The sequence below is a fragment of the Myxocyprinus asiaticus genome, chromosome 34, assembly GCF_019703515.2.
Source record: "Myxocyprinus asiaticus isolate MX2 ecotype Aquarium Trade chromosome 34, UBuf_Myxa_2, whole genome shotgun sequence".
Lineage (NCBI taxonomy): Eukaryota > Metazoa > Chordata > Actinopteri > Cypriniformes > Catostomidae > Myxocyprinus > Myxocyprinus asiaticus.
In genome coordinates, this window is record NC_059377.1 from 17,223,483 (window position 1) to 17,245,633 (window position 22,151).

Genomic DNA, 22,151 nt, shown 5'->3' on the forward strand with positions numbered 1-22,151 from the left:
TATCAAAATCCTCAAAAGGAGGTATATCCTTTTCTTATTTGGCTCCAAAACAATGGAATAGTCTCCCTAACACTGTTTGGGATGCAGACACACTCACTCAGTTTACGTCTAGACTAAAGACTCATCTATTTAGCCAGGCATACACTTAATTTATCCATCAACTCACAATTAGGCTGCATTAGTTTGGTCTGCCGGAGCCAGAAACATTTATCTTGATCTATAACTCTGCAAAAAATTGAATGGCATCTACGCTAATATTATTCTGTTTGTTTCCCTGTCTCAACCTTGAATTCATATACCGAGGTCACCAGAGTCTCTGAGTGATGACGACTAAATGCAGCCGATGCCAGCCAGACATCACTTCAGTCTATTACGGTGAACTTCAGGGGATGAACTGATGCCAACTCCAACCATAAGACATGGGATACTTCATATCTCACCGAAATGACCTGCCGGTTGAATTGCGATGCACCTCACCAATCTCTGCCTGCATCACCTTTGTCTAATGATGGACTACACTCTTAAAATGGGATACATAGACTATCAATTAATTGCCAACAAAAGCCAACATCAGACAACTAACAAAGGACAATGCATCTGTGAACTTCTGCAGTTAATCCAGGATGGACTTCAAAGACATTAGTCATTAATCTTACAGTTCATACAAAATCTTTGTTTAAACACTGGCCCCTAACACTTACTTAGTTTACTAATTTTAAACCATGACTTACACTGCACATAAATAACTAATATTGGCATTATATTCATGCTGTTTAGCCAGAGCGGAACTGGCCCCCTACATTGAAAGGACCTACAGAGCTGAAATGTTCTTCTAAAATCTTTGTTTTTGTTCAGCAGAAGAAAGAAAGTCAAACAGATCTTAGATGTCATGAGGGTAAGTAAATGAGATCATTTTTTTTTTTTTTTTTGGGTGAACTATCCCTTTAAGTTTAACTTGTTTTGCACCCAGAATATTCTTTAAATGAAATTTTACTCACCAAATATGCATTTTTTTTTGTTGCCATAAATAAGTTATTTTGCCATGAATTGTATTCGTTATATATTTAAATAAGTAAAATAACTTCTGTCAGTTTCATTTAAAACAGATTATGATGTTTCTGGTCTCTGATCTACTAACTTAAATCATCTTTTGTTTCTGACCATATGTATATGCAGTTCATTGAATAATAACATTAGGCCTTAATTATTTAATAAGTACTTAAGTACTTAGTGCTTACTTAATTCTATAATAAGTAATTTTTTTTCATACAAATGGATTTCCCTAAAAAGTAACATTCAGGTTATTCACCAAGTTAACCATTCGTGATCCATATTTGCTAGACAGCCTCAAGCCGTAGCGGAGTGTCAACAGACACATCTGGTGTTGATGGTGTTAAAACTCACTTAATTTTTTTATCTGAAAATATTTTTAACCTTCTGGTCCCAAGGTAATGTTTAATTAATGAAAGTTATGAAACTCCACACAGAGTAACCTTATGGGAAGTTCATTACATTAACAATGGACGTTCCTCAAAGTATGGCAACCAGAAAGTGTCCAAATACTTTGGATTAATTTTGCCTAATATATCTGTTTCATCATTTAAAACCTACTTATATTCATTAAATGTTTTGCTTGAAAAGTGTTTTTTGTTATCTTTCTTTTAAAATAAAAGACACTTTATTTAATATTTTGTTTACTTATCGCAATGACACTGTAATTGTGGCTTAAGTGCTAAATACTTTTTGGGGCTACTGTTTATGATTACTTTTCTGCTAAAAATCAATTAGACTCACTGCCAGGGTGTTCAGGGAATCATTCACAACCACCCCAGCTGATTCACAAGCTGCAGACCTGAAATAATGAGTGATCACTATACCTAGACACCATGCATCAAAATTACCTGACTAAAGGAGGCCATTGTCACATTCTCATGTCCACAGACTGAGTATATTACAGTCTAAGTGTGCGTGTGGGTCCAAATTCAAAGCAGTATTCCCACAGCTCTCTTCCTATTGTCCTGGGAGAGAGGGAGGGAAACTAATTAAAAAGATTGGAAAAGAAGAAACAGAGAGAAAGAGAAAGAGAGAGGGAGGGACAGAGGGGTAAAGATAGAGCACGATGAGACAGTGGAGAGAAGAGACTAATTGAAAGGAGAGAAATGACAGAGACGAGAGAGAAGGGAGGGTTGATGAGGGGGTGGGAGGGTAAAAGAAGGGAGGGAGTATGGGAGGGTAAAGGAAGAGGGAGCCAAAACGGGCAACTTTGCCAAAGTGCCCAAGTTGAGTGAAGACGCTTGTTTCACTGAAGAGGACAAGAGTAGCCAGGGTGACTGACCAGAATAGGTAGAAAGGGCCAGGAGAGGCAGGAAAAAGGGATATTGTACATTGTCAGAGTATCTAAGGGACTGTCTCTCTCTGACTTGAAGGGGGTCTGGCAATGTTAAAATACTGGTACACATAACAGCAGAAACAGCAGAGTTCTAATAAAGACTCTCAAGCAGTATACTTTTTGGTCTGAGGATAGAAGGAGAAATAGAATAGACAGAAAAGAGAGGGATAGAGAAAAAGAAAGAGAAAGGGAGGGGCATTTTTGCATTAGAAGGTGCCTGGTTTCCTTACAGTTGCATTTGAAGGGTAGAGGAGGAATCCATCATCTAAGATCATCTCAACAGGACCACGCATCTCCATTGCTCTTAATCGCTTTATCGATTCGGCAGTCCATTGCAGGGATAAAGGAGGACCCTGTTGCGATGAAGAGACCTCACGATTACAGTTCCCCAGACTCGGACACAGATGAACTGATCGATGTCGGACAGGAGGACAGCTACTGGTGAGGACTTTGTGTGCACACTAAAAATGATTGACCTCTGAACTCACTCTCTTTTTTATGTGCTCAGATGAACATGACACGGGCATTGAGTAAATGATGACTGTCACTTGCTGTATATGCATAACATTATTTCAGATTAAAGGGTGGCGGTCACAGTGCAGTGGAGACACTAAAGATTGAAGCCACAATTTGTGCTTTCGTGCAACAAATAATAAGCGTTGCTTGTTTCTTTTTATATTAGAAATTTCAGATTTGCAGCTCAAATGTTCCTTTTCCATGCAAACTTGTGCAACTTCTAGTCTGTATGGTCAAGAAACATATTGCCTCTTAAGACCAATACAGCCTCTACAGGGGCCTTCAGGATTTATGATGCATTGTGCTGGCTTAAAAAAAAAAAATAATAATCTCATGTCTAACGATTACAAATTTCCAGTTTTTCATGTTTGCTAGGATAAATAATTTTTCATTTGTTGTTTGTTTTTACTTTTCCATCATTATTATTTTATCAAGGTGTCAGTCCACATTAGAATTCAAACAGGTTGCATTTGTTTTAGCAGAGGTTTAGTTTTCTGAATGTCTACAAATCTTGGTAGAAAACAATTAAATTGCTAATATTTCAACTTTAATATTTGAAAGGAAATTTCTGGTTTGTGTCCCCTTTAAGTTGACATGAGATCAACATATCTAGTTTTATTGTGCGAGTTGAATTTTCCCGTATATGTCACCATTTGCACAATATAGCGCAAACCATTACACCACAATGCTGTAACTCGCACACTGTTTGTGGACAGTGGAGTGACTCAGGAGTTTATGAGAGCAAACATGTGCCAAAATCACACATAGGGCCACTGTAGGCAGGACACTTGATGGAGGCCCATACTGATCTTATTTGACTTGCTTTTGAGAGGCATATCTTCCCATTTCTGTAGCATGATGATTACTCGTTTTGCATAAAGCTCTGTTTGCTTTTATCCTTCTGTCTGGTTTTATTTTGAGTCTTTTTTGTTTTTCCAGTAAAGCTGTGACACAAATCAAGAGCAGAATGGAGCCTGCTGACTGGCCCCTTGAATTGTGCCCTAGAATGACCAATGAGACTGTATCTCATTTTATCAGCTCTTGACCAGGATACAAAACTTTATACATTATCAGAATGTCTATTTTATTTCTTAAACTACTTTAAGTATTGGAGCAGATTCTTCTCCTCTGACCAGAACTAATGTTTTCGAATTAAGTTTCTCAATGCTGAAAGGATGCAATAGAAAAAATAATAGTTGTGTGTATAAGTCAGAATAAAAGCTATGCCATTCTGCTGGCAAAGTGCAGAGTGCCCATGCAAACCAGATCCACATTCAAGGATAAAACTAAGTATTAATGCACTCAAAGTGCACACAAAACCCACTATTTCAGCATGGCCTGCGGATATGTAATCATCGTGTCTTCTGAGCTTTAGAAAATGCTTTTGTAGGATTCACAAATCATAACATATCAGCCATCTGACAATAATGTCCAGAAATGCGTTAAACCAAAACAATCTTGTTTTTTGTTGACCCAGGCGCTCCTGTGTCTAGCTGTTCTCCAAGACAAATTAGATTGGGTTTGATGATGTGCAACTGCGTTTCTGCATTGTATTAAGTACAGTAATGACAACAATATGCATTGACATCAAAGCTTTAATGTGTCCCCATCCTTACTCTCTCTCTCTCTCTCTCTCTCTCTCTCTCTCTCTCTCTCTCTCTCTCTCTCTTTCAGCCCTGTCACTGGGTCCATGTCTCCAGGCAGTACCTCACAGATCCTGGCTCGCAAAAAGAGAAGAGGGGTGAGTTTACGTCAATCTCTCTCTTTTTTCCACTCTTTCATAGTTTCCCTGCTGTTTGTTCAAAAACAGACATAGCAGTATATAATTCCTATACACTACCAGTCAAATGTTTGGACACACCAACTAATTCTTTATTATTAGCATTTTCCATAGTTTAGAACAGTTGTATTTAAAGGAATATTCCAGGATTAATATAACTTCAATCGAAAGAATTTGTGGCATAATGTTGATTACCACAAAAATTAATTCAGACTCGTCCCTCGTGTTTTTTTATTTTTTTTAAGAAAACAATCAAGGTTACAGTGAGGTACTTACAATGCACATGAATAGGGGCAATTTTTGGAGGGTTGAAAGGCAGAAATGTGAAGCTTATAATTTTATAAAAGCACTTACATTAATTCTGTGTTGTTTACCAGGATTACAGGGTTTATGGTGTTACAACGTAATGGCAACGAAGTTGCAAAATTTATTATAACTTTAAAAAAAAAAAAAAAAAAAAAGGTTGTAAGTGATTTTAGCACCCAAAAATCATTTTAAAATGCAATTTTTTAACATCTTGTGGCTAAACTTTTGAAACAGTGAGTATTCGAACGTTTACAGATTGGGTGCATTCACTTCCATTGTAAGTGCCTCACTGTAACCCAGATTTTTGCTTTTGTTTTTTTAAAGAAAAGGAGGGACAAGTAAAAATAAATTCTTGTGGTAATCAACATTATGCCACAAATGCTGTTGACTGAGATTAACACTTATTGAACCCAAAATATTCCTTTATAGTCATCAAAACTATTAAATAAATGGAAGTATAGGAATTATGTTGTGACCCGAAAAAAAAAAAAAAAGAAGAAGAAGAAGAAAAAAAGAAAAACAATACTGTTAAATCATAACTTGAATCTTATATTTTATTAATCAACATTCATGATTTGCCTGAGATACATTTTAAACTGTATTATACTTTTTAACAGTAAGGATTTCCCATGTATGTTGGGCACTTGCTGGCTTTTTTCCCTGCACTATTCAGTCTAATTCAATAAATACATTTTTAATTCAAAATTTTAATCTTATTTAAATCTGACTGTAATTTAAATCTTAGCTTTGTGAAGAAATTCATTCGTAGACACACTTTATATTTGTCTGCATTTAAGCATAAGTCTTCAGATCAAAAGGTTTTTAAGATCATGAGAAACATAAATTCAAGTGTGTCCAAAGTTTTGACTGGTTGTGAATAATTGTGGTAAAGGAAAAGGGTCTGGACAGACCCATTTGCAAGACTCTTCTATTTTCTTATTCTTAAAACTGTAATATTACTCTCTATAGTTAAATTCGTTTTTAGAGGCTAAGTCCTCTTGTCTGACTTCCATTTGTGTTTTCCTATTTGAATTTATTTTTTCCAAAATCTGATTTTAAGAATACTGTGACTAGGTCTCGGCCACAGAAATAATCCAGTTAGCGAATGCTTTCCATTTAATATCTTGTTCTTTGCTCTTTGAATTTACTCCACTGGATTCCGCAGATAATTGAGAAGAGACGCAGGGACAGAATCAACCACAGTCTGTCAGAGCTGAGGAGACTTGTACCCAGTGCCTTCGAGAAACAGGCAAGACAATTAGACTGAATGCCACAGGTTTAGTTAGATGCTTTATATTCTCAAAACAGCTGACAAAGTTCAATAAAAGCCTGTACTTTCTCCCTTTCTGGCCAGGGCTCGTCTAAATTGGAAAAGGCTGAGATTCTTCAAATGACAGTGGATCATCTGAAACTTTTGCATGCCATGGGTGGCAAAGGTGAGAGAAAAATTAAGCAAGAAATTTCAAGAGTCTCTTTTATTACAGTATACAATTCAGGGTTAATACAAAAGGAATTATAAAATCCCATATATTGAAGTAGGTACCTCAGCCACATCTAAGGACTAGAACATCATAGTGACTTGGAGGTGGGCACTTTTGAATTGGGTCTGTAAGCAACCACATAGAACACCCTAGGAAACCAAAACATGCTGAAAAACACCTTAGAAACCGCATAGCAATGCCCTGACAACCCCTCATTACACCCTAGCATCAATATATATCTAGCGACTAGAATATCATAGTGACTTGGAGGTGGGCTCTTTTGACATGGGCCAATTAGCAACCACCTAGCAACCACCCAGAACACTTTAGAAACCACCTAGCAATGCCATAGCAACCATCTAGAACTCCCTAGCAACCAAGAAGTGCTGTGTTTGCAATGTATGCAGCATACATAGGGGGGCGGCAAATCAACCCTAAGGGGGGGCGGTTAGATGGCGTAATGTCAAGGGGGTGCCAATGTTGATTTTGGAAAAAGTACCATAAATGTATAGTTGCGCCCCGTATCTATCAATTTGCTAGTACAAGCAGCTACTGCTGTAGAAGTTGCTAGAATAATGGCAGTCACAAATGTAAGAGTTTGATTGGTTCTCTTTCTCCAAGGCTACTTTGACGCTCGTGCTCTGGCGGTGGATTACAGGACACTGGGTTTCCGAGAGTGTGTGGGAGAGGTGGTGAGATACCTCAGCTCTCTGGAGGGGGTTGAATCCTCAGACCCCATCAGCGTTCGCCTCGTGTCCCACCTCAGCCACTGCGCAAGTGAGTTGGACCCTCTTCTCCAGAGCCCCGCCGCTATGTCTTTTCCTCCCTGGCCTTGGCCATCCTTACCTCCAGCCTCCTCTGCCCCCTTCCACCCAACCTCTTGCCAGGATTTGGCCCCCCATACCACCGCTGCCCTGCTGGGCTACCCTTCACCAGCCCTACGAGTGGGATCTCTGAACACCCAGGGGGCGATCTTGAGTCCAGGGCTGACCCCAGTGCGTCGAGTGCCATCTATCCCCAGCCATCCTCATAGATTTCAACAGCATTCAACAGATGGACCCACAATCCCATCACGTCTCCATTCTGTTCCACCACCCTCATCATCTTGCTCTTCCTCCTCCTCTTCAGCTGCCCATCCCCAGGTTTCCTTCAGACCCTTTGCCCCTCTGGGGTCTCCAGCCTCAGCTCGCAGGGGTTTGGGTACCTCCAGTAAGTCCGCACAGGCCTGGGGCACAGAAATAGGGGCATTCTGATGCCTCTTAATAGAACAGCTTGGAGTTTATCACAGACCATAAGGAAAAATACACCTCTTGATAAATTGGACCTACTTTTGACTATTACTTCCTGTGTTTAAATTAGGACCTATTCATGACTATTATCACACATGTTTAAAAGGAACTACAAAGCATTGGACATTAGGAAACACAGTGCTGTTCTGTAAACTTCAAATTAAATTGTTTATTCAGTTCCATCTACAATTCTCCTGGATGAGATTAAAGCTGAAGTGTGTAATTTCTGTGTCACAAGCATCACTAAATAGAGTTGCAAAAATAATGATTTCAAAAAGGTTTGCCAAACTCTCAAACTGATAGACTCACCACAACACTCATTGGTTGAGCAAATAGCCACGTTTCCACTATCAGGCCAAATGAGGGCATGCTAGTGCGTGCCAGGGCCAGTTGCTTTCCCACTGTCACTTCCGGGGCTTTATCGTGCCTCCTGAGGACTTTCTTGGGCCAAAGAAGGCCAACTGGGGATTGGGTCAATGTCAAAGGCGGAGTATAGCTGAGCCGGGTCAGAGGTTTTGGCACATAATCATTCACAATCTTCATAGCTACCAGCTTACCTCAATAGATCAATGGAGAATTGTCAGTACTGGTCAGTAGACAAAATAAGGGCTCTTCTGAATGTTTGGGCTGATGAAAATGTGCAAAGTCAGATCGACAGCATCTGTCTAAATGAAGACTTGATTAAGTATATTGTTACTGAACTTGCCAAGTTGTGTATCCAGCACACGATAGTACAGATTTGGGAAAAAATAAAAAATATTGTGGTCACAGTACAAATCCGTGTTCATTTCAAGGGCTAGCTTGTTTCCAGAGTCTGATACCTCCGCTTGAGTTTCCCTCTTGCTTGTGAAATGGGTGAGGTGTGTGAGGTTGACACCAGGGTGACGTATTAAGGGCGGTTTTATGGCATTGCTGCAGGCTATTTGCCCAATGGTAGGAATTTAGATCGATTTTGGTCTTGTGGCTCGAGGTCCGATGCCATTGGCCCCGGCTGACCAGTTTTTTGCCCTGGCTCGCACTGGCACGATAGCAGAAAAGCGGCTAATGTTGCGGTGTCTTGCTGGCCGGGATGCTCAAATAAACAGAGTAATTTTGTTTAAAAGTGCCACAGTGTTTTTACTTTTCAGGGAAATCAGTCTTCGTATTAAGCTGGGACAGGCAAAAGTAGTTAAACATTGAAAAAATTCACACTTCAGCTTTAAGGTACTGTTTAAAGCGATTTCAATGCTTTGATGTCCAAATACTGGAACTTTCTAGAACTCTCATCTTTTATCTTTTTTATATATTAGTTTATTTGTTTACTCAGTTCTTATATGTTAAATTCACATGGATTGTGACAAACATAATAGATCATACATTTGACATGGGAATTCTTGAGAAGATTACATAAAGAGAAATGTGCTTTATCAAAACTGTGTTTCTCTTGTGCTATAATAAAAATACCGTATGCTAAAGCGCTCACTAATGTATGCAAGTATATCTGGCTTCCAGTAGATGGCACCATCTAGAGAACAATGTGTGAATCATAACACATTATTTTGTGAGTACCTATCATCTCTCTTTTCCTGGCTCACATAATCAATGGAAAAGCAATTCCCTATGTTCATATTTAATTAAAAAAGAAAACAGAGAGCTACTTAACAAGTACACAAATGGCTTCTTATCTGAAAGACTCCACTGGGTGCCATAAGAGCAAGGTGCCATTTAGAGTGCGTTTTCTTTAGCTGTCTCTAGAGGGGGTGATGGGAACACTGCGGTACAGCGGCCACTCAGTGAAAACATGGTGGCTACTGGCCCTGTTCCTGCAACAGCAAAGGGAAACCAGACTGTGTGCCTTTTCATTGCTTCTGCCAACTACTCTCCAACTAAAGGCTGTAATTAGAATGAAACCTTACTAACCCTTGCTATTCAAAACACACAGGAAATAAACTGGAAATATATGCACACATATACTTACACTCATACATTACAGAAACAGAAAATAACGTGTAAGTAATGGTACATCCAGGTACTGTACAACAACAAGAGATAACATTTTAGTTACACGCACCACAACAGAGGGCATCCATTATGGGACAATTTACACTTAGTCACTTCATGTGTCTTGACTGATCAGATAGCTCTCCAATTGGGCATGCACAATCCATTTACACCTAGCCACATATATCTGTCTCTCTAAAATATTAATCTGACCTGTATTCCTGCATTACATGCAAATCTAACAGTTTACTTCCATTATGATGCTAATGCCAAGCAGCAAAATCTTGCTGTACTTGATGTGGTTCATAAAAACTAAAAACAGGAGGTGGCTAAAATGGCTAAAGTTACTTTGTTGATTACTGTACAAAAGACAATATTCACATGTGGATTGTGGGGCTCCAAAACTTAAGTGTATCCTCAGTTTGGGAGAAGTTGACATTTGTGGCCAGAAAAACCAGATGCATTTACACTTGGTCTAAACACGTCTTGTATGCATCTCTAACCACGAATGTCTCAAATGTGTGTTGGAGGACATTTACACAATCTTTTCATGTTCATATAGCTATCCAATCAATAAAAGTTAAACGCATGAATTGACTAAGTCTAAATACCTCCTATGTCTTATGGACACCCTTGAAACACAGGAGCAGCTTTCCGACAACACAATAGGAGATGTGGTATGCATCATTACCAAGTCAGTCTCAAACCATGATTGGTGTTGACCAAAAAAACTGAATAATGATGTGTTTTACCACCAAAAGAGCAATTACAACTAAACAAATCAAAACATCAAAGCATTAGGCTATGGAGATGTGATTTGGAAGTAATGGTTTTGAAGGCATGCAAGACTGTGTTTGGTTCTTTGGTTGTTGTTTGTTTGGTTGTGTGTTTTCCTCAGTTTATACTTTAAAATGGGCATGGAATGTGTGTATGTGTGTTGTAGACTGTGGTGGGACTCTGCGTCTGTGAGGGTTGTGGCACAATGAGGATGCATGGGGCCAATTCTCATGCGAGTGTCACGTGGATGTGTGTGATTGTGTGTGGACAGACTTGTGTGGTGCGTTTATGTTAGTGAAAATTTAGAGTTCAAAGAGTGTGTGTGTGTGTGTGCATGTGTGTGTTTGTCTAGTCTTGCTTTCTTTTGGCACCAGCAGAGTCAGTGCTTTAACCACAGCTTCCAGTATGGGCCACCACAATCACATGAGGCCAGCTTTCCCACGGGGAGGGGCCAACAAGAGAAGGAGCAGGAAAAAGAAGGAATATGGGGGAGAAAGGGGAAACCCAGACACAAGAAAAGGAAAGGTACTGTAGACATTTTCCTATCAACAAGAAAATTAAGAACTCTGTATAAATATGGATATTAGGGCTAGTTTTCACACTAGGACATTGTCATAAGGGCTGCAACTTATGAGTGTTTTCTCTATCAGTGGTTTTGCATGTTGGTTCTCTTAAATTAGAATATGTAAAGGTTCCAACAAATAAGGAAGGAAGCGGGAAGCGGGGTGGCAGTCCAGGTAAGTCAACCTTTAATGTCTTTTCAGTTTCACAAACACAGTCTTTAGCTTTTCAGCTCTACAAATTTCATAAATAATGTATGGTCACAGTTTCCAGTAGGCACACACACAATGTCACTGGTCTGTCTCTCTCTACCTCTCTGGCATTCCTGGCGGCCTTTTTAAGCCCATCTCCGCCGTCACTGTAATGAGACACAGGTGTTACGTATCAATAATCACCAGGTGATGGCCCTTACCGCTTCCTCTCTCCCCAATGACAGACACATGACCACGTCCCGCTCCACATACCCCCACTGCCCGACTCAGGCCCGGGCAACGTCTATTCGTTTTGCAACTTGGCTACCTCCATGAGCTGGGATGGTGAGAGGTGGTCTTCACAAGGGACCAGGGTGAATGGATCGGCTTTGAATCTCACCTCCGGACCGAGCTCCGCCCTCTCCAGAACTACCGTCACCATGGACACGGGGACCGCCTCTCTCCATAATTTAAGGAGGTTGAGGTGGTTAATTTGACGTGCTCCGCCTCTATCCGTTCATTTAACCTCATATTTGAGATCCCCAACTCGCCATGTAACCTCAAAGGGTCATTGCCACTTGGCGAGTCATTTTGAGCTCGATGTGGGGAGTAATACAAGTATCTTGTCTCCCAGTGCAAATTCCCATAGCTGGGTACCCCTATTATAGCACCGGCTTTGTGTCTCTTGAGCTTGGAGCAAATTTTGTTGTGACAACTGACCCAGTGTGTGTAGCTTTGCTTGAAGATCAAGGACATATTGAATTTCATTTTTGCTTTGGGAAGGTCCTTCCTCCCACACCTCCCATATGACATCAAGCACCCCATGGGGCCGACGTCCATACAGGAGCTCGAAGGCTTGCGGGACCTCCCTTACTGCAAATAATAGGGGTTCCAGCCATTTGTCCCAATTTCTAGCGTCCTCGTGTACGAACTTGCGAATCATATTTTTCATGGTTCGATTAAATCATTCCACCAACCCGTTAGTTTGCTGTGATAAACGCTGGTGCAAATCAATTTAATCCCAAGCAATTCATAAAATTTGCATAGTGTAAGTGACATAAACATTGTGCCTTGGTCGGTGAGGATTTCTTTTTGGAATCCCCACCTGGGAGATAATTTTGAAGAGTGCCTCTGCAACACTGCATGTTGAGATGTTGCAAAGAGGCACTGCTTCCGGATATCAAGTTGCATAATCCACCAGGACTAATACAAACCGGTATCAGCATGCTGTCCGTTCTTATGGCCCAACGAGGTCCATACCAATTTTTTCAAATGGGGCCTTGATTAATGGTAATGGGTGCAATGGCACTCTTGGAGTGGCCAGTGGATTCACCAACTGACATTCGCAGCATGCCGCACACCACCTGCGCACATCCCCATGAATGCCCGGCCAATAAAAATGGGCCATTAAATGGTGCAGTGTTCTTTCTTGTCCTAAGTGACCCACCATAGGATTATGGTAAGCCACCTGGAAAAGTGTTTCCCGACGGCTCCTCGGTACTAATAACTGGGTTGTATTTTCGTGGGTCTGAGTGTCCTGCGTCACTCAATACAACCGGTCCCTAATAATTGAAAAGTACGGATATGTCAGGGCGACGTCAGGCTGGAGCTGCTGGCCATCAATTACTCTCACTTGGACAAAGGCATGCCTAAGGGTTTCATCACGCGACTTCTCGAGCGGGAAGTCCCCCTCCGGGAATTCCCTAAGGGCGGGAATGCCGGAGGATTCCCCTCCTGCATCATTCTGATGCTGAGCAGACGTGGACGGCCCCGGCTCCACCTCCCCAGCCATCGTGTCACACATCACACGCTGTGTTCTCACTTTGCAGGACCCATACACACACAACACTTTTAATAATCTTTTAAACCCTGGCCAATTGGTCCCGAGAATTAGTGGATGGGTGAGTTGGGAATTCAGTGGAGCGTGATCCGAGTGGAGGATGAAGACCTGCCCCAGCAGGTAATAGCAGAGGGTTAGGACTGCCCACTTGATGGCAAGACACTCTTTTTCAATCGTGCTGTACTTAGTCTCCCTCAAAGAGAGCTTATGACTAATGTACAGCACGGGACGCTCCACCCCCTCCACCTCCTGCGAGAGCATGGCCCCCAACCCCCTCTCTGATGCATCCGTCTGTAAACTGAAGGGGAGAGAGAAGTTAGGTGCATGTAAAAGCGGCCCGCCACAGAGTGCAGATTTCACTCTCGTAAAAGCCCGTTGGCACGCCTCCGTCCACTGGACCGGATCTGGTGCCCCCTTTTTAGTGAGATCAGTCAAGGGGCTGGTGACATCAAAACAATTCAGCACAAACCTTCTGTAATAGCCAGCTAGCCCCATGAACTGTTTCACCTTCTTTTTGGACTTGGGATGTGGGCAGGCTGCTATCGCTGCAGTCTTATCAATTTGGGGCTGTACCTGCCCATGACCCAAGTGGAAGCCTAGATACCGTACTTCCACCTGTCCAATTGCGTATTTTTCGGGATTGCCGTGAGTCCCGCCCGTCTCAGCGACTTCAGAACTGCTCTTAGATGCTGCACATGCCTCTGCCAGTCGTTAATGTATATAATAATATTGTCCAAGTAGGCAGCGGCATATGCAGAGTGTGGCCGGAGGATCTTATCCATCAGGTGCTGGAACGTGGCAGGAGCCCCGAACAAACCGAACAGAAGAGTGATGAATTGGTGTAATCCAAACGGTGTGGAAAAGGGTGATTTCTCTCGGGATAATGGAGTTAAGGGGATTTGCCAATATCCCTTTGTTAAATCCAGTGTCGAATAAAATTGAGCCGCACCCAACCGATCGAGCAGTTTGTCAGTTTGGGGCATTGGGTATGCGTCAAATTTAGACACTGTGTTGACTTACCGGTAATCTATGCAGAACCGGACTGACCCGTCACTCTTGAGTACAAGAACAACCGGGCTGGCCCAATCACTGTGCGATTCTTCTATTACTCCCATCTCGAGCATTGCCTCTAATTCATCCTAATCACTTTTTTCTTATGTTCGGGGAAGCGGTATGGCCGACTTTGCACTACCACCGCTGGTGGGGTCTCGATATGGTGTTGTATGAGGTTAGTAAGACTGGGAAGAGGAGAGAACACATCCGCAAATTCGTTTTGCAACTTGGCCACCTCCGTGAGCTGGGATGGTGAGAGGTGGTCTCCACAAGGGACCGGGGTGAATGGATCAGCTTTGAACTTCACCTCCTGACCGAGCTCCACCCTCTCTGGAACTACCGTTGCCATGGACACAGGGACCACCTCTCTCCATAATTTAAGGAGGTTGAGGTGGTAAATTTTACATGAACATTCCCATGCACACACCTCACCATCACCTTGTGGTTTGTAACCACAGCCCCATCATGAACCAAGCCGTGGTATATCGAGGTTTGATTGCATCCCGAATCCACCAGGGCTTAGTATGTATGCCCCTTAACCCTTACCGGTATGCGGTATGTCCCAGCTCGATTGGTGGTGTGTCGGGGACCCAGATCCACGTCCCCATCTCCATTACCGGACATCAGTCTTGGACGTGTCCTGGTTCTCCGCAACTCCACAGACCGGCCCAGCCTCCCTGGCTGCACCCGTGGTGGCGGAGACATCATCCTTGGAAGGACGACGGAGAGGGGTAGGGGAGGGGGCCGGTGCGTAGTGCAGCACGCGGAAGCGGGGCGTTGGTCTGGGTGGAAACACCCCCCATTTCCATGGAGCAGGTACAGGGTGAGAGGGAGGGGAGGGACAGACAAGAGGGGGAGGAGTAACAGGAGAGAGAGAGATTTGGACTGCTCGCCAACTTCCAGGTAGGCCGCCATGTGGGCTACAGCCAGCTGGACGGCATCATCCACCGACATGGGGCAATGGCACTGGACCCATTCCGCAGTTTTTCTTGGCAGACGAAAGGTCAAGCTGCTCCAGCACCATCAGTTCGATAATATCCTCCACGCCGTGCCCTTCCCCAGCTAGCACCCATTTTGGCAGGCATCACGGAGCTGTTTGGCAAACGCAAACGGGTGGCTGCCTTCGCTCAGCGTGAGGGAGCAGAACCGCTGGCAGTTCTGTTCAGGGTTCGGCCCACCCTTTGCAGGACAGTGGTCTTCAGCTTCTCGTAGTACAGGTGGTCCTCAGCGGGAAGTTGTTGCACCGCGAGCTGAGCCTCCCCGGAAAGCAGCGGCTGCAAGTGAAGGGCCCACTGGGCTCGAGGCCAGCCGGAGTCAGTGGCTGACTCGCGGCGGAGGATCCGCCTGGAGCTAGCTAGCTCCGTAGGGCCTGCTGATCCTCGGCCTGGGCTTGGAGGAGTTCCTGGAAGTGTCGCTCCTGGGCAAGTAGGGCTTGGTGATGGGTCTCCTGGATGCTAGCCAGGGCATGGATGACTTCGCCCAGTAGTGAGGTGTCCATGGTGGCCAGTCTTCTTCACAGATCCTGGGTTTCGGCACCAGTGTAAAAGTTCCAACAAATAAGGAAGGAAGCGGGAAGCGGGGTGTCAGTCCTGGTAAATCAACCTTTAATGGCTTTTCAGTTTCACAAACACAGTCTTTAGCTTTGCAGCTCTACAGACTTCACACTATCTTTTCAGCTTTACAAATAACGTATGGTCACAGTTTCCAGTAGGCACACACACAACGTCACTGGTCTGTCTCTCTCTCCCTCTCTGGCATTCCCTGCAACCTTTTCAAGCCCATCACCTCCATCACTGTAATGAGACACAGATGTTACGTATCAATAATCACCAGGTGATGGCCCTTACCGCTTCCTCTCTCCCCAATGACAGACACATGTCCATGTCCCGCTCCACAGAATAATTTTATGAATTATGTCCTCCAAACATTTCAATATCATAATATTTTTGTAATAGTTGTTGGGTAAACAAGTGAACACAACTGATGCAGAAAGATCCAGAAGATGGGAATGACTTCAATAAATCTGATGATATTGATTCATCTGATTTATTGATTCATCAGTTGTAAAATTTATAAATGAATTCAAATGAAATAATGAATACTGAATTAACGTGATAATACAGAAAATAAATGTTTGATTATAAATGTTAAGTAAATATATCCTATGGATATATCCAAGGACTAAGTCCTGGAATAACCCTAACAACACAAAGTCTTGTCTTTGTCTAATGAACTAAGTAAGTAAACAGAAAAAAGTTAAAGTACAGAATGTGTCAAGATTAGGCCTCAAAGTTGGAGATCAGATGCGATGAGCCAGAGAGCAGAAATGTTCGTTTTTTTACACCCATGTATTCATTAAGGTCTTTATACCCTCTTGAGACTGTGCCAGAAAGCACTTCCTTTTTATGTACAGAAAGTTCTGCACAATGATGTAATAACCCTAAGTGTCAGGTCAGGCTGTTATGACCTATATACTACAGCCCCATTCGTACATTTATTTATGCAAACGACTCGTAAATTTACCTATCTCAGCAAGATACGAGGACAGGTGTCTCAAGACAGACATATCCTGTTATTTACTATGTCTCTATGTCTGGATGTTTTCTTAGAACATTAACACAGTCATAAACTATGCTCTCTCGTTCCAGCTCTGAAGCCTCATGAGGTCAAAAGGGTAACCAACAGGTCACAAGGGTAACAAACTCATATATAAGTGTATGAAATGTATACATTTGGTCTCACGCTTGCATTTAGATCTCACGGGTACACTTTGTATACATAAGGCATCAAGCATGAATATAATGATAGTTATACAGTGATGATATGAATGAATATAAAACTGAGTATATAAATGTGAATATATGAATATGATTGCATAACTTCTGATTATAGTTGATTTCAAGCATATTATCAATAAGCAAAAATATAAAATATAGAAAAGACTATAACCACATGCATCAACAACAAAACCACACTAGCATATATTCAGGCAAGGGTATCCTCGTGCAACCCCAAGTTCACATGCATGGACGTTGTATTTTGGCTTCCCTATATGCAATGCATAATTTTATTTCATTTAAAAAAAAGTGATTTCAGGACACTCTGGGATGTCAGTAAAGGGTTAAACTTTCATTACACGGTCATCTGACAAAACAACATAATGCAGATCACAGTGGAGTTTGTCTCTGGGAGAAACACCAACAAAACTACATCTGGCAAGAAGCCTAATTAAGTTTCTACACTGAAATCTGTTTGAGTCAAAAGAGTCTCTAGTTTCATCCGATATGCCATTTTTAACAGTTTGTGATTTATTGCGAAACGCCATGCTGCTAAACATAATGTACACTATAGTGGACAATAGCACTAGGTGTCAGTCTGGGTTTTGGTCTGACAGAACCGTGGCATCATTGTCCCATGTCTGTCTTGTGTTTTGTTGTCTGTCTTTGTGTGAGCGAGCGATTTCGGTTGTATTCACTGCCTGCGCTCTTCTGTCCATCTTGTTTCATGTCGGGGGCACAGTGTCTGGATCCTGACTTCCTGTCTGGTTCGGTTGTCGGGATCCAGACACTCGTGCTCCATGTTTGTCTGTTATTGGCGTCGGTGCATCGTGCTTTTGTCATCTTGGCAGCATGCACTCGTGTCAATAGTTTGTCTGTCTCTCGTGAAGGGGGATGCGCCTCGCATCATGCTCTCGTTGTGTTGCCCGCCTGGGTCGCAAGCTGTCTTCATGTTGTGCTGAGGTTCGGTCACTTCGGTCTAAGGTGTCGCGTGTGTGTGTGTGGCCGAACTCTCTCACAGGTGCCCTGTCTTGTTTTTGTCACCTGTTGCTTGCCGTTTGCCTCACGATGTATGCTCAGGTTTTGTTTAGTGTGAGAATGCGTGGCATCGCTTTGTTTGGCGTTGCTACACATTCGCTCGTCTTTGTTGGTTGACATGGGCATATGTTGCCTTATTGTCTTGGCGATGTGTGCTCATGCCATTCGGGTGTTTTGTGGTCTTGTGAGAGCATGTGTCTTTGTTTTGTTTCTGTATCACCACATGTCTCTCTGTCTTACATCATACCCCGCCTCCTTGTTTGCTTATTATTAGTTAATTTGCCTCACCTGTCCCCTGTTAACCCGTTTGATTTCTCTCCCTATTTTAGTCTCCTCGTGTTTGCTGTCCAGTGCCAGTTTGTCTTGTTTCCAGTCTTGTGTGTTCCAGTCAGTCTTGTTTGTTGGTCTTGTTCATGTCGGTCCTATTTATCAGCTCTGCTCCAGCTCTAGATTAATTACTTTATGTTTTCGCCTACAGGGTAGTTTGTGTTTGTTTTTCCCCCTTGTGGTAGTTTTGGTTTGGTTTTTATATACTTTATAATAAATTCCCTGTTTATTTTCAGCTCTGCGTTTGGGTCCTGCCTCTGATATTTTCTGACATTAGGTTTTCATTAGAAATCTTCTATTTACTGTGCATTTTCACATTGAGAAAAAAAAAATGCTCTCAAGGAGTTTATATGGATTTAGGATGAAAATAAGGTGCGTTTCTAACTTTTCTGAGACTAGTGCAAACAGACTACACACTGGAGGTTAAGTAGGGAGCAAGGGAGCAAGGAAGTAGCTTTCCTATGAAGCCAAGTGCATTCAATCCAAACTTCCTATCAAAAGTTCAGTTTCAGAATGCAGGTGATGTTTGAAACACTCAACATGATTGGCAGACATGGGACAATGTTAAGCAGTATAGATTCAGAATTTATTTTAACATGATTGCCAGTGATTGGACGATGCTGGCCATTACTTGTATCGGAATTAATCATGCTAATTTCTGATTGGTAAAATGCTTCAGCACTGGCTATCACTTGTTTGTTTGACAGTGCAAAGAGAGAATATTGAGATTTTGTTGCCAAAGTAGAAAAGAAACAAGTCAAATAATTTTTATTTGTATAGCTTTTTTATTTGGCAAATACACATTGTTCTAAAGCAGCTTTACAGAAAATCAGCTCCAGATATGATCCAAATATGGATTGTAGAATAAGAGGTTATTATATCAGAGATCAAATGACACGTTTCCTCACCCCTTACCATAGTATGATTAAAAACGTAAATCGTAATAATGTTTAGACCGATGAAATATGTTGTGAATAATTAGACGATTATGAAAATATATGGTTTGGCTATATTTTTCAAGCGATCACTGGCATTTTTATTGGTTTGATGTCTGTATACTTGAAGAATTCTGCATCTGTCACTGACTGCATATTCAATAAATATTTGGCTTTCTGCTTGGCATTCTATGAATGGGATCCACATGAGATCAGTAAAAGAAGCTGTTATAACCAGTCGATGATAATTGAAAATAACATAAAAGTAGTATGTAATGATTAATTTGTATTGTTTACACTCTGCTTACATGGAGATAAGCTAATCCTAGCATGCTAACCTTCGCCATAGTATACACCTGTTACCCTCTCTAATTGTAATTTATGATGGAATTTGTTAAAAGAATCCATGTAAGATCACAAAAAAACAGTTTTTATACTTGTTTCTATGAAAGACATTTGATGCAACAACAAAGGTATTGGGTGTCAATATAGGTGTTTCTATTGGCAGATATATAATTGGATTAGGCAATGGGCAGAATATAGACAAAATAATAATAAATAAATAAATAAATAGGCACATCAGCATGTCTCAGGTGTGAATGGCTTACAGACTGCAAACAAACACATGAATGAAGCAGCATCTAAAAAAAAAAAAACAGGGTGAATGGACTTTTCATTTGTATTTGAGCAGATTTCATTCCTGTTGTAAAGATCCTTTTGTAAAAAAACAATAAACATGGCATGTTTTAAATAATGTTTCATAAACACATGAGTTTTAAAATGATCATCCTCAGTTTTGGAATAACATTATCAGACTTGTGGCTTCAGCTCCATTGTGTCTCTAGTTCCTTTTAAGGCCAGTGTCATTAGTGTCATGTGTCATGAAATGTATTACTCTGGTATTTGAATACACAGAAATTGACTTTCAAAAATAAACCTACCCTGAGAAATATTTACTGCCGTAAAAAGTCTGACAACAAGCTCTGGTTTCCACTATTTTCAGTTTAATGATTGATTCTGCCTAACATTTCTTTTGTGTTCCATGGAAAAAGAAAAGTCATACAGATTTGGAACAATATGCGGGTGAGTAAATGATGACAGAATGTTGGTTTTTGGGAAACGATCCATTAAAGCTTTTATTTTCACCAAATGAAGTTGGGTTTTATTCATGTTTATTCCACCAGAGATATTCAACAAAGCATAATCAGTCCCACTCTCTACAGTTGGAGAAACCATGAGTGAAAAGTGTGACATAATGTAAGACCCAATCATGCTCTAAACTGATGTCAACAGATACATGATGGATGCGACAGTCCGCTACTGGTTGAAATTTGAGAAAAACTTCCATGAGAGTCATTTTAACAATCGTGGTAAGATTTCCCAGGTATCAAAATGTATTTGTTGTTTAAGTCATCTGTGAATATCCAAACAATCTGACAGGGTTTATGGATGACACAAGATACAGTAAGAAAAGTATCTTGAACTATGCTTGTGTCTTTAGTGTGAGAGAGTTCTCAGATAGTTAACTGCTGTTCTCATAGAGTTTATGTCGTTAATGATCATATTTATGATTCTTTGTCACACTGAAAAGCAAAAAAGTATAATCATGTTTGAAATTTAAAAAAAACTGTTTAGCTTTTAATTTAAAAAAAATATAATTATACTCAGTGTCATAACAGAGATCGGATGGTCACCAGTGCAAAAAAACACTTTTTACCCCACCACCACTTCCATCCCAACAACATACAAGCATGAACTTAAATGCAAATGAATGAATCACAAACGTGAGATAAAAAACGCAATTGCTTTAGCAACCACTTCATTTTGTTGTGGTGACACTTTTGACTCATGTGTCGACTCGCATCTCTTCAGGACTCATATCCAGGTACTTTGCATCACAACTACAATGCTATGTTGACCTACTTGTCAGGGATTTTGCAGGAATAAGGACCCAAATGCAGGAATGAGATAAATAAAGAATTGTATTAAAAAAAAAAAAAAAAAAAAGCAAACAGGAAACACAAAACTCTCATGTGGGAGAAAAACACGATAACCAACTGATAACCATGATAACAAACCAGACAGAGGAGTAGCACACAAACACTGGTAACAGACATGGGAACAAAACATCTGACTCAGCCAGGTGCTCATACACAGTACAAACTCACACAGACCAAGTCTGGGCAGCGTCTGCATGTTACTGGACAGTTTGAGTTGCAGCTGCAGGAGACTGGACTGACTGACCGATGGCCACTGGATAGGGGTCTGTCTGGGTAACGGCCGCTGGACAGGGGTCAGTTTGGGTGGCAGTCGTTGGACATGGGACAATTTGGGTGGTGGCTGCTGGAGTCAAGTCATTTTTATTTGTATAGCGCTTTTCACAGCACACATCGTTTCAAAGCAGCTTTACAGAAAATCATGCATTAACAGAAAATGAAACTGTAATATCTATAAAGTCTTAGAGTCATCATTGTGTAGTTTGATTAAATATGATTGTAAATTGTGTATAAAAAGAAATAATTAGATAATAATTGTATGTAGAACCCCAGTGAGCAAGCTGAAGGCGACTGTGGCAAGGAACACAAAACTTCATAAGATGCTGGCTAATGGAGAAAAATAACCTTGGGAGAAACCAGGCTCACTGTAGGGGCCAGTTCCCCTCTGGCTAAACAACATGAATATAATGCCAATATTAGTTATTTATGTGAAGTGCAAGTCATGGTTTAAAATTAGTAAACTAAGTAAGTGTTAAGGATCATTTAGTTGAGGTCAATCCTAAGTCCAAGGTTCAGACAGTGGCATGTGAAGTATCCCATGTCTTATGGTTGGAACTGGCATCAGTTCATCCTCTGATGTCCATCGTAACAGACTGAAGTGATGTCTGGCTTGCACGGCTGCATTTAGTCGTCAT

The 22,151-nt window shown here is 41.4% G+C and overlaps 2 protein-coding genes across 2 annotated transcripts in view; both read left to right on the forward strand.

Annotated features, from left to right (window-relative positions):
• The window catches only part of LOC127425738 (ataxin-1-like), a 391,578-nt gene that overhangs the window by 227,334 nt on the left and 142,093 nt on the right, over nt 1-22,151 (forward strand). The window lies entirely within an intron of this gene.
• On the forward strand, nt 2,281-9,212 carry LOC127425748 (hairy/enhancer-of-split related with YRPW motif-like protein). Its single transcript, XM_051672011.1, has 5 exons — nt 2,281-2,830; nt 4,580-4,646; nt 6,157-6,240; nt 6,346-6,427; nt 7,094-9,212. The coding sequence occupies exons 1-5, from the start codon at nt 2,751-2,753 to the stop codon at nt 7,723-7,725; spliced, it is 945 nt and encodes a 314-aa protein (XP_051527971.1). The 5' UTR covers nt 2,281-2,750; the 3' UTR covers nt 7,726-9,212.